General features: G+C 38.2%; 1 protein-coding gene across 1 annotated transcript; it reads right to left on the bottom strand.

The window, feature by feature from the left end:
- Positions 1 to 5,103: 5,103 nt before the first annotated feature.
- On the bottom strand, positions 5,104 to 6,078 carry LOC306742131 (olfactory receptor 13C2-like; the record flags this gene model as incomplete). Its single annotated transcript, XM_079224471.1, has 1 exon — positions 5,104 to 6,078. One exon carries the CDS (start codon positions 6,076 to 6,078, stop codon positions 5,104 to 5,106), a length of 975 nt encoding a protein of 324 aa, XP_079080597.1.
- Between the last annotated feature and the right edge of the window lie 7,846 nt (positions 6,079 to 13,924).

The following is a 13,924-nucleotide window of genomic DNA, read 5'->3' as shown; positions in this document are numbered from 1 at the left end:
CAAATACAGAAGGAATCGCTTCCTTAAATCTAGCAACAGCACCGTCAGTTAGACATCTGGTGTAAAAACTCTTGCCTAACGCTGTACAATCCGGTAGTATAAACTCAAAAGTTATAAGGCAATGGTCTGATAAAAGAGGATTCTGTGGAAACACTACTAAATGCTCCACGTCAATGCCATATGTAAGAACAAGGTCGAGGGTGTGGTTAAAACAGTGAGTCGGTTCCTGTACTCTCTGACAGAAGCCAATCGAATCCAACAATGAGCTAAATGCAACACTAAGGCTATCATTGCTGACATCCACATGAATATTAAAATCCCCTACAATAATAACCTTATCAGTCTTAAGGACCAAACTTGACAAAAACTCAGAAAATTCTGAAATAAATTCTGAGTACGTACCTGGTGCTCGATATACCACAACAAACAGAATGGGCTGTATTGTTTTCCAGGTTGGATGTGAAAGACTAAGAACAAGGCTTTCAAATGAGTTGCAGTTCAATCCAGGTTTAGGACCCATTAAACATACGGCCCACACCAGGGGGTCCAGTCCGACCCGTGGAATAATTGTTAAAATTGCAGGAAAAAAAAAGAAAGAAGAAAAATAAAAAAAAACTATCTGAGATGGGGATCAAACCACTGATCCTCTGATGGTAAGAAAAGCATGCTAACCATTGAGCCACAGTCACAATTGATTGGGGCATTGACATTACTAAAGATATTGCCCAACTGCGAGGGAATCTACAGAGGAGAGCCCAGGCAGGTAAACAGTGGGCTGATGTCTGAATTGTTGGTCTTTATGTTTCTAGTTTATTGTAGAAAGACCTTAAAATAGGGTTTATCATTCAAAAAGCTTCACCAATGATTTAAACATAGAGAAATATTGTCAATATGTAAGCGTTACTATGCTGTGATTTTACTGGTCTGACCCACTTGAGATCAAAATGGGCAGTATGTGGCCCTTTAACTAAAATGCGTTTGACACCCCTGATCTAGAGGAGCTGAGACAAGCACGCGCCACCCCATCGCCTCAATTGTATGTAGACCAATCCAGGTGATAGCTAGATACTCATAATCAATAATTTGTATGTGCCAGCAAACAAAGAAACACTCACCACTCGTGCCACTGACGGGCATCGCCTCACATCACCAGGGCCCTATTTCTCGTACCTGGCTTATTGAGTTAGCGGGCTAATTGTCAGGATAAGATGACGTAGGTCAGGCTTTCTCGGTTTCTCGAAGCAAGCTTAGATAAATCACCATAGCAACACAGCAAAAAATTTAAACCTGCTCCCGGGCAGGCTTACTGAAATTCAGTGGATAAACTGGCCACTCCCACGGACAAAAAAGGCAGCTCACTTCCTCATTGATGAAGGAGCGATATTAGTTATATTAGTTTTATTAGTTTTATAGGGAGAGAGTTCTTTCAGATCGCCAGGATCCATCCTTTACATTATCATGACTTCCTGTACGCGGCGATATAGATTTTGCCGGCAAGAAATAGTTTATTTACGAGAGCTTCTAGAGCCGCGGACATTGATCACCACAGGCGCAGCTGATCGCCCGTCTCAGACACAGACTATCAGCCGCTGCATGCCGCTGTTCTTAAGTTTATTTAGCTCTTAAGAAACTTATGGATGTGTTGAAAGCACTCATAATTATATGACAGTGCTATTAGTACACCATACATATCATTATTGTAGAACATGATTAAGGTGATCGTGATGAGAATACAGAGAATCACACACAATTTATTTTCACTGCTTCAATTGATTGAATTTCTGATTATGAATAATACAAACATACTGATCCGCCCATTCACATATTCAAACTCATATACACATATATAGTACATGATTCATACGTGCATACAGTACATATATCCTCATAAGTATATATTTATTTGGAAATATAATCTGATTGATTTGGGTGATGAAGCACTTCAAATTAGCCGATACATTTTCCCAACACTGACGCATTTAACTTGTCTGATATATTTGCGACGCTAATGTCTCGCAGCGTTGGAATATTCGCAATGCGTTTGCTGTGATTGACAACGGTATTGACTTCCTCATATGCCTTCATGATCATCTCCTGCTTCTCATTAGAGAAATAAAAAGAGGTTCCTTTGAGTTTATTTGCCATTGTACTGTGAGAACATCGTGGTGTCAGTGCTCCATTATTATCCCTTCTGAAGAGGAGCGCGCGCATTTATCCAGATGACTGACATCTGGCTACAATTAACGAGACCGTTTCAGCGCGGATCAGCCGTGAAGAAACCCAGATAGCCTGATGTCAATCATCTCGCTAATTTAAGATGGAGATTAGGACATTTGCTTGACTTTGTTTAGCCAGGTACGAGAAATAGGACCTTGGCCAGAAACGGCCCAGCGTAAACGTGTGCCCCACGTTGATGACGTGTTTCCCTTTCAACAGTTTACTCTATGGGAGGTGATGCCCGTCAGTGGCACAAGTGGTGAGTATATTTCTTAGTTTGCTGGCACGTACAAATACAGTGATTATGAGTATCTAGCTATCACCTGGATTGGTCTACTTTCAACTGAGGTGACGAGGTTAGATGGGTTCACACAAAATACTTAACAACGACTAGCAACTATCTGAAGTAATCATGAATTGCAGTATTAAAACCCATTCATAAAGCACATGTTAGCATAGTCCCTAACCATTAGTGCATATCTAAATAGTCATGAATAAAATACATTTAAAAAATATTTTTATAATTTACTAACACTTTATAAAGTAACTAATTAATCCTCTATAATTCCTTAATAATTGGTTTGTAATGTATATGACTTAATTTACAAATGGTGAATCCATCATTTATAAAGTATGAAAACCCAATCATGAAACGCATAATAGTCAAGCTTATTAATCAAGAATAAAACATGTATAACTGTGTTTATGAATTGCTTAGTAATGAGTGTCAATGTTGGAACAATGCTTTATGAATGATTAATTAAGTGTTTACTCATACTTAACTAATGCTAAATAGCATGTAGTTATTATAAAGTGTTACCGAAACTTCTTGATCAAAAGCATTGCTTCTCTTTTCTCTTTTGTAAAACCTACGCTCTATGATTTAGGACCCCTAGCTGTGATGGAGATGATTTTTTGCACGTTCTTTCGATCCTGTCTTGACATTTGTAATTCCCTTTTCACCTACTTCTGTTGTATTCAAATTAATATATACTTATGACGATACATGTACTGTATGTGCATATGTGTCATGTACTATATATGTGTGTATATATATACATGTATGTGTAGATTACCATATAACTAGGAGTTTGAATATGTGTATGGGCGGATCAGTATGTATGTATTATTCATAATCAGAAATTCAATCAATTGAAGCAGTGAAAAGAATTTGTGTGTGATTCTCTGTATTCTTATCACGATCACCTTAATCATGTTCTAGAAAATATGTATGGTGTACTAATAACACTGTCATATAATTATGAGTGCTTTCAACACATCCATAAGTTTCTTAAGAGCTAAATAAACTTAAGAACAGCGCGGCATGCAGCGGGTGATAGTCCATGTCTGTGAGACGGGCAATCGGCTGCGCCTGTGCTGATCAATGTCCGCGGCTTGAGAAGCTCTCGTACATAAATGATTCTTATCGGTAGAATCTATAGCAGCGCTTACAGGAAGTCATCCTGATGTGAGAACGGATCCTGGCGATCTGAAAGAACTCTCTCCCTTTAAAACTAATAAAACTAATATCGCTCCTTCATCAATGAGGAAGTGAGCTGCCTTTTTTGTCTGGTAGGAGTGACCAGTTAATCCAGTGAATTTCAGTAATCCTGCCCGGGAGCAGGTTTACATTTTTGGATGTGTTGCTATGGTGATTTATCTAAGCTTGCTTCGAGAAACCGAAAAGCCAGACCTACGTCATCTTATCCTGACAATTAGCCCGCTAACTCAGTAAGACAGGTACGAGAAATAGGGCCCTGCTCATCAGTATAATGAATCTGCATTTGCCTTTTGAGTTCCTGATGCTTTGGGAAGACTTACTCTTTAGGTGAAATTGCTAAGGTGGCGTTGTTGTGCTCCTACTAACACGATTGGTTACTGTCCTTGTAAAATTCAAACCACACCCTTGTCCCGCCACATAAGGGTTGAATTGCACTCCATACTCTGCTTTGAGACATGTTGAATTAAACCGTCTTGGTTGAGAGTGCCCATCTGTGTAAAGCAGAGTTGACATGCTAGTGATGAGTTTCATACAATCTTTGTATTTTTATGCATTAATATAAGCAACATACTATATCACAGATTTATTTTTTATGGCCTTTTTGCAGTAACTTACTGGCAACACTGTTTTTTGTAAAAGAAAAAGAAGAAGTACCCTGGCCATAGTTTATGTTTTGATATATTTCAAGATATTTTTTCATTTTCAAATAATGAATGAATACTTTAGTCGATGATAATAAATGATAAGTAATAGTTGTTTAGGCTAAACAAACACATTACGTTAGCAAAATATAACAAATGATTGAAACACACAAATTACACAAATTTGTATATATGTTGCTTCCAATGTAACAGTAATGTGTTATTATTGTGATAATATTTTTGTTCAAACATCTGCAGTCCAAGTGCTTGCGGTGAAAAATAACTTTAACACATCCATAACTTCTCTAAAATCTAAACTGAATATGAAAAAGACAATGACCTCCACAGAATAGTAGAACAGACACTTGATAAGAAGTATGTATTTGACCAGTGGTATATTGTACATTTCTTGTGAAAAAAAAATTGCTGTGCTGGAGGTCAAAAGCTGTACATGAAACAAGAAATATGTGAGAGATCAACAGATCCAAGATAAAAATGTAGGTCAGAATTTAACTATTTTAGGGGATGCTAAACAAATACCCCTTTGAAGTCATTATGTACAATCACTTTAGACCTTCTTTAACACAAGAATAGGATTAAAGGCGAGAAGACTTTTAGCAAACCTATTTTAAAATGACATGATACACATTGTGACAGCTTTGGCTTTCAAGTTGTCTCCAATCAGTGTTTTTTTATTAAATGTTCCAGTCCTCCCAAATAGAGAAGGCTAAATGCAGAGGTTTATCAGTTGCTAACAGATGGAACTTGTGCTTTTTGTGGAATGATGCTTCTGTTAAATTGCTTCCACAAGCTCTCTCTCATATCTTTAGCTCTTAAACAATATATAAGTGGATTAACCATGGGGGGGAAAAGGCTATACAGCATGATTATTACTATTCGCATATCTGCACTAAATGTAATGCCGACATTGCTAGCTAAATACACAAAACATCTGGGTAAATAATAGAGTGCGATTATAATCAGCTGAGTACTGCAAGTGGACAGAGTTTTAATGCGACCTTGTAAGTTTGCAATTTTAAGTACTGCTAAAATTATAGAGCAATATGAAAACATTATAAATGCCAGAGGTCCCAGTAAGGCAAACATTGCAAACACAAAAGCAGGAAAACCATAAGGGGCTCTGTCAGTGCATGCCAGGGTAGTTATACCAATATGATCACAGTAGCAGTGGTTGATAATGTTTGAGGCACAGTATGGAAGAGGGTATGCCCTAATAGTTATCATTAAATTGCTTGGCTGAGACATAACCCATGCTGTAATACTGAGAATTTGGATAGTGGAGTTTTTAAGAACAATGGGATATCTGAGAGGATGGCAGATTGCCACGTACCTATCGAAAGCCATCAGGAGGAGAATTAAGGAATTCACTGTGCCAAGATAGTGAACAAAGTACATTTGGACAAAGCAAGCAGTGAAGGAAATGGTCCCTGATTGAAACCAATACTTACTGATAATCTTAGGTAAAGTGGTGGTACTAAAAAGAATGTCGCATGTACTCAGATTTAGAATGATATAATACATCGGCTTATGGAGACTGCGGTTGGTTGCAAATAAGAAAACAATGGTAACATTGCCTGTTAAAGTTAAGACATAAACTAAGAACAATACTGCTGAAACAAGGCCTTGGTACTCTGGATGAAGTCCAGGGAATCCAGTAAGGATAAATTCAGTCACGGTGCTATGATTTCCCTCTGGCATGATGGAGAAGAAACTTCCTAAATACACTGAAAAGGAAATATGTGGGCACTTTAGATAAAACAATAAACATCATCTCAAACATTTAAACAATAGCAATAGCAATTATTTATTATTTTATTTTTTGAAGATAATTCATTATTTGTCAAGCAGTTTAAAGTAACACATACAATTATATATATATATTAAATAGAATAAACAAAACACAGTATGTGTAGCTCTTTATCCAACTATATCAATTTCTAGGACTTTCTTTTACGCTTACCTTTCTCAAACAGTTTGGCAGCATATTCTGCCAATTCGTCTGCCAATTTAGCTCTTAAATATACTTCGGGCAACATGCCTTGTGATGAAGATCCATATCCATCCTTCTATTCTCTGTGGATCTCTAACTCTCTTTCTCTCTCTCCCTTGTTTTGCTCAAAGTTTCTTAAAAAAAGGAAAAGAAACCATAGTATACAGTCTACACCTGCTCTACATAAAAAGTGTCATGAGATAACTTCATCTTTCAGATAGACGTCCATCAGTTAGAAACATCAACATTAATGGTAACTTTTGTCTAATAAGTAATTTTGTTCTCAATGTGTGTTATTGTCCTACTTTTTTTTTTTTACCAATAATTGGTAACACTTTTTAATAACTATATGCTATTTAGCATTAGTTAAGTATGAGTAAACACTTAGTTCATCATTTATAAAGCATTGTTCCAACTCATTAGTATGCAATTCATAAAAACAGTTATACGTGTTTTATTCTTGAATAATAAGCTTGATCATTGTGTGTTTCATGATTTGGTTTTCATACTTTATAAATGATGCATTCCCCATTTGTAAATTAAGTAATATATATACAACAAACCAATTATTAAGGACTTATAGATGATAAATGAGATAATTTAAGTGTTAGTAAATGATATTTCTTTTAATTTAAATATCATTTATACATGCGTTTATTGATACATATGATTTAGATATGCACTACTGGTTAGGGACTATGTTAACATGTGCTTCACCAATATGTTTAAAAAACTGCAACTCATGATAAATTCAGGTAGTTACTAGTCGTTAATTGAGTATTTTGTGTAACCCCATCTAAAGTAAGCCCTATCTATGCCTTACAACGCATTTATAAATGACACACAAAACTCCGAACTAAGTCGAACTAAGTCGAAAGGGAGCGCGGACCCGGGCCAGGGGTATCTGGCGATGCCAGTCAGTGGCATGAGTGGTCAGTATGTTTCTCAGTTTGCTGGCACGTACACATGATTGATTATGAGTATCTAGCTAGCTAGCAAGCTAGCAAGCTGTGTTGCCATTCTTTCTGGCCCGGTTCCGCGCTTCTTTTCGACTTAGTTCGGAGTTTTGTGTGTCATTTATTAATACTTTGTAAGGCATATGTTGGGCTCACATTGTACAGCGAAAAGTTATCTTTCGTTTGGATTCACTTTCACCGGGGATCCGACTGCACAGATCCCGTTACGCTTGGTGTGTGGGGAAAAGCTATCACACAGTGCCATGGTCCCAAGCAAGCTGAAACGTCATCTCGAGACGAAACACCCGTCACTGAAGAACAAGAACAGGGACTATTTTGTTCGCCTGCGCACACAAACTGAGAAACGGGTAACTTTTATGAGGAAATCCACAAATGTGTCTGAGAAAGCTCTCAAAGCTAGCTACTTAGTAGCTGAACTGGTGGCCAAATCAAAAAGCTGTGGCAGAGGCATTAATACTACCTGCCTGCAAAGCCTTTTTATTATGCTACAATGTGACATTTTGTAACTTTTTGGGTTGTTGATGTGCCGCGGCAGATAGTTCTCCCTTTAGATGGGGGTCCCACAAAATACTTAACTAACGACTAGTAACCACCTGAATTAATCATGAATTGCAGTATTAAAACACGTTTAAAAAGCACATGTTAACATTGACCCTAACCATTAGTTCATATCTAAATCAATATACGTATCAATAAATGCATTAATAAATTATTTTGTAATCATTTACTAACAATTTATAAATGATCTCATTAATAATCTATAAATCCTTAATAATTGGTTTGTAAATATACTACTTCATTTACAAATGGGGAATACATCATTTATAAAGTATGAAAACCCAATCATGAAACGCACAATAGTCAAGCTTGTTAATCAAAAATGAAACATTTGTAAGTATGTTTATGAATTGCATACTAATGAGTGTTAATGTTGGAACAATGCTTTATAAATGATGAATTAGGTGTTTACTCATGCTTTACTAATGCTAAATAGCATGTAGTTATTATAAAGTGTTACCCAATAATTAACCTGACATTGTTCAGGGGGGAAATACTGTACATGCTTTGCAAAGAAAGGAACACTCCTCTCCAGTTAATTTAATAATGCTAATGCAGTATAAGTCCCACAAGAGTAAACAATTGCACTTGAACAAACTCCCACTGTGTACCTAAATTCATACTGAGGAGGTTTTGTTAATATCCCCAGTGTGTAATGGTGCTCTCTTAGCACACAGCACGTGAATCATCTGAGTGGATTGTTTTACAGCATAGCGTTACAAGCAAGTGATAGGCATACCATCTGAAGCTTGTTGGCTCCTGAGTTTTTTGTCTTACGTTGTTGGATACGGAATCTGCCGCATTTTTACTCCGCGTTGTCTCGGCATCAGACACAGAGATTAAGTTATTTCAAGACCACAATTGAGGAATATCTCAAAATGTGCTGTGCATTGTGATTCATTTGTTAATGTGTCTTCTTGAATCAATCTCACAATGCCTTGGTATAGGTCATGACTTGGTCTCAGTTTAGGGGGTCTTCACTACAGCACTAAACAGTAGCAGTAGTAGCAGCAGCATGATTAGTATTAGAAGTTTCATCTTCATAAATGGTTAAACCTGTTTTTAGTTTTCTAACAAGTATCTCTGAAGATGGAGGCAAAAGCACAAAACTAATTTGAGATGCACCAGCAGGCTAATGTAACACCGATTTGGATTTATTCACGCTGGCTTACCATCAAATTCTGATTCTTGTGAACCTGCTTGGAGCCTTGCATGGTCACACTAAAAGGCTACTGAAGCCCTACAGCAAGGGAGTCCAAACTACAGCCCATTTTTTATTGGCCTGCTGCAGATTCTTAAAATATAATGGAGAAAGTCAAGCAAATGGCAGCTAGCCTGCGAGCTCAACAACTATATTTTTGCCGTCCGAAAAAAACACAAGAAAATGCCTCACTAACAGCTACGAGGTCGCTCAGCTCACAGAGGTCAACCTTTCTGCTAAAATTAGGAAATATCTGTCTGTCATCACATCTCTCATGGCCGTCAGGGCCAGCTAAGCCTTCTCTGCTGTCCTAAACAGAATCACAAAGTTATAGCTATTTTATATTCCATTTTTTTCACAAATACACTACATGTATTATAATTTATTTTCTCCCTATTAGCTTATTTTCCCATTGCACAGCTCCTGTCTTCCTCTGTTGCTCTGCTTGCAGCCTGCAGTGCTGCTGGTTTTAAGGAGAAGATTTCATCCAATCAGATGTTCTCCTCATGTGTCTCTATGGATGCAAAGCAGTTTAAGCAGGCCTTTGCAGATTAAAGTACACAGAGAGTGGACGTTGTCGTTGATTGTCATAGACTTCAACAAATCAGATCTTTAGTTTGACATTTGACATAGTTTTTAACAACATTGCATAAAACAGTTTTGAGATGAGAATTCACTAAGGTACAAAGACACACACACACACCACACAGAGGTCTACACACATACACAAGACACTAATTAGCTCCCTCTTGTAAATCCTTTGCGTTGCTGCTTCTGAGTATCATGATTTATTTTTGATGGTAAATTGTTGAACACAACATCAATAGACAGATTGCATGTTATTTTTACATAAAGCATTCATGTATTATAGACACCCCAAAAGAAAACTAAAATATGTTATTTTTGAAGTAATTAAACTAGTTGCGAAACAAAGTCTGATTGTATGGAAGTCTATAAATTATTACCGTAGTAAACATTTTGAACATGAGTTTATGGCCTTAATAGACAGTTTCTAGTCTTCTTCAATAAATCATGATTTAATGCAGTAAATTATGGTCCGATTTACAGTAAAATAGACCCCAGGGCTACCTTGTGATCGAGAGGTAGCTACGTCTTCCAGAGCCGTCCCTATACATCACTCCTACGCAGTCGAAACATGGTCTCTTATACTCACCCAGGTGAAAAATATATATACTTTTGTATATTTAAAATATACTTACATTTTCAATAGTATATTTAAAACATACTGCCAAAGAAGTGTACTTTCTGCAAATATATAAAAAGTATACCAAAGTCACGCTTTCACCTATTTTTGCAATTACACTTTTAACACACTTTAAAAAAATTTTACTGTAGTATACTTAAAAAAAATATATATAAAAAAAAAAAAATTAAATTAGGGCTGGGCAAAGTTGAAAAAATTTAACTGATTACTCGCATTATGCGCCAAATTCAATAATGAAGTAAAAACTAGTGTATTGCACGCTTTTATTTGAAAGTAGTGTTATCAGAAAAATATAACAGGCACTCTGGAGCAACAGCAAGTTAACAACGGTATACAAAACAGTTTTCTTTTCTTTTTTATGAACAGGTACCAGAAGAAACATTTGTCTTTTATCAGGGAACAACATAAACAGTCTGTTCAGTAGTAAGGGTCCCTGTGAGGGACAAGCCACTCCTTCTTTTGTCCATGTTTAAACAGTAAACAAATAAATCAGAAACAGTCAAAACATGTGAAGCAGCACCCACAGTTCATCAATATAATGAACTGTGTGAGTAACTCAATATGTTCTAAAGTTAGAAACGGCTTGTCAATGAATTTAGTTGTTTTTGTTGCATGTTTTTTGTCTGCCGTAAGCAAAATGTATCTGGTTTCCTCTTTTGAGATGAGGTGCTTTTATTTTGAAGACGATAAACGGGATTGAAACGGAAGTAGCATAGTGCTCCGTTTACGGCTAAAGCTACGGTCTTTAAAGACCATCTGTCGGAAGGCTCCGCTACAAACTGTGACTCTGAGATAACTGTTACAGCAATGTCCAGTAGTCTCAGTGAGAGCAACAGTCACTTGTGTAGTTATACAACTTGTGTTTTTTTCCTGACGACGGAGCGTCTGGAGGCTCACACGCGCCGTCAATGCGCTGCATCAATGCTGTGTAACGTAAAGCCCCTATGCAAAAAAAATGATGATGATAAAATAATGAATGCGTTAATGAATTGCTGCGTTAACTCATTTATAACGCGTTAGCTTGCCCAGCCCTATTTTAAATGAAAGTACTCAAATGTACTTTAATTTCAAATATATTGTTTTGTATATTTCAAAATGTATGCTCTAAATTAGCATTGACATTTTTTTTTATCTAAAGCGCATTTGATAAATACAGATTTTATATATGCCATTTTTTTTTAAATATTTTAAGTCATATTTGAGAAGTGTACTTTCTGAAAATATATAAAAAGTATACAAAGGTCAAGCGTTCACCTATTTTAAAAATTCTACTTTTAACACACTTTAAAATAATTGTACAAGTATACTTTCAATAAATATTTAATATAATATACCACATTTTTTTAATATTTTTAATTAATATTTGAGTGCAACTAGTAAGTAAACATATTCATGCTATTATTTTCATATATTAATTGTTTTAATCTTTTGGAATGTGTTAAAAATGTGTTGCTGTGAAAATGCACCGAAAGCACATTTTTAAAATATATATTTTGATATCTTGCCATTTTAGTAAATCTTATTCCATGTTCCGTGAAACTTTTGGACCCAGTTGAGTGCCAGCTGTACACGCTGCGCGATGTAGGCAGCTTCCTCCATTCAACATTTCCATTCACAGCTGCGCACTGCCTGCCCTTCTTCTCCAAAACGCTGCTGAAGCAACAACAGCCGGCCTCCTGAGAACATGACCCCTCTTCTTGAGGTAACCATACAATCCATCCATTATCAGCCGCTTATCCGGGGTCGGGTCGCGGTGGCAGCAGGTTCAGCAGGCCGACCCAGGCTTCCCTCTCACCCGCAACACTTTCCAGCTCATTCTGGGGGATCCCGAGGCGTTCCAAGGCCAGCCGAGAGATATAATCCCTCCAGCGTGTCCTCGGTCTTCCCCGGGGTCTCCTACCAGTTGGACGTGCCTGGAAAACCTCTAATGGGAGGCGTCCAGGAGGCGTCCTGACTAGATGCCCGAACCACATCAGCTGACTCCTTTCGACACAAAGGAACAGCGGCTCGACTCCAAGCCCCCCCCTAATGTCCAGCAACTTACCCTATCTCTAAGGCTGAGCCCGGCCACCCTACGGAGGAAGCTCATTTCGGCCGCTTGTATCCGAGATCTCGTTCTTTCGGTCACGACCCAGAGTTCGTGACCATAGGTGAGGGTTGGAACGTAGACCGACCAGTAAATGGAGAGCTTTGCCTTCCGGCTCAGCTCCCTCTTCACCAGGACGGACCGGTACAGCGCCTGTTTTACTGCTGCAGCCGCACCGATCCGCCTGTCGATCTCCCGCTCCACCTTACCCTCACTCGTGAACAAGACCCCGAGATACTTGAACTCCTTCGCTTGGGGTAGCCATACCAACATAATGTATTAGTCAGAGAGTAAAAGCTTTCTTGAACGGTCGACGTTGGTGACACCTTCCATTTTCTACATCGGGTGAAAGTAGCATTGGCTTAACCGGTAGCATTAGCGTTAAGTAGCATTAGCGTTAAGTAGCATTAGCTTAACAGGTAAAGGCCTGAGCTAACGTTATGTTAGCTAGCGGTAGGGCTGCAACTAACGATTATTTTAATAATCGATTGATTATTTTTTCGATTAATCGATGAATCAGATAAAAAAACAAAAAATCATTCATTTCCAACCCTTTATTCAAAAACAGAACTGACAGTGCAAAACATCTTCAGAAAGCACAAACAGGTTGCTCCTTGAACATCCCTGAGCTGTTAATTAAAAAAAAAAAAAAATGGACTAATGCCGTTTTCACACCAAAACAGTTGCGAATTTTCGCAACGCCACTTCGCCTATATCGCGCCGCAGGTGAAAAATTCGCTCTGTGGTTAATTCATTTTTTCGCAACCATCGCTGGGGAAAGAGGGCGGGGCTTATCTCTGTGTCTTGAAAACATTTACTATTTCCTTCATCCACCAGATAAATAACCACTATTTCTGCTTTATACTTGTTGAGGAAGTCCCACACACGTCGGAACATCAACCGCCCCGTGTCTGGGTTCATAACATTATCCGTAGTCGCACACAGCTCCTCCTCCAGGACGAGTGTCTGAATGAAGCGCTCCAGCGCTCCTTCAGCGGACCAGCAGTTTCATTCAGTAACGGCGGTGATGCCGGGCGGAGCTTCTCAACGCTGATTGGCTTTCGCAACTCCGCGTCATGCGAATTATTCGCTGGAGTTGAAATATTTGAACGCCGGCGGAAAAGCGGAGTTGCGAATATTCGCAACGCTCTATCGCGACGCCAGGCGAAAAATCCGCTTTTTCGCAACCTAACGCGTCTGTGCATTGACTTAACATGTAATCTGGTCGCGCCGCAAATTCGCGCCGCATCCGGTGTGAACACGGCATAACACTAAAAACATACACATGTATGCTTTACATCTGCCAAATGTGAGCCCTTTTTACTGTAATTGGTCTCCTTGGAGCAGAGGCTGCATTTAGCATACTCTGCTTTATCAATATGTATGAAATACTGGGACAGTGGGAAGCTGTACTGCTCCTCTCACGTCTGTTTGGACCTCCACCTGCCTTAAACTCTTTCATTCACATCATCTGATCAATATCTGGGTCGCTTATGACCACAACATC

Source organism: Taurulus bubalis (genome assembly GCF_910589615.1).
Source record: "Taurulus bubalis genome assembly, chromosome: 10".
In the NCBI taxonomy this organism is placed as follows: Eukaryota; Metazoa; Chordata; class Actinopteri; order Perciformes; family Cottidae; genus Taurulus; species Taurulus bubalis.
This window is presented reverse-complemented; position numbering and strand designations above follow the sequence as displayed.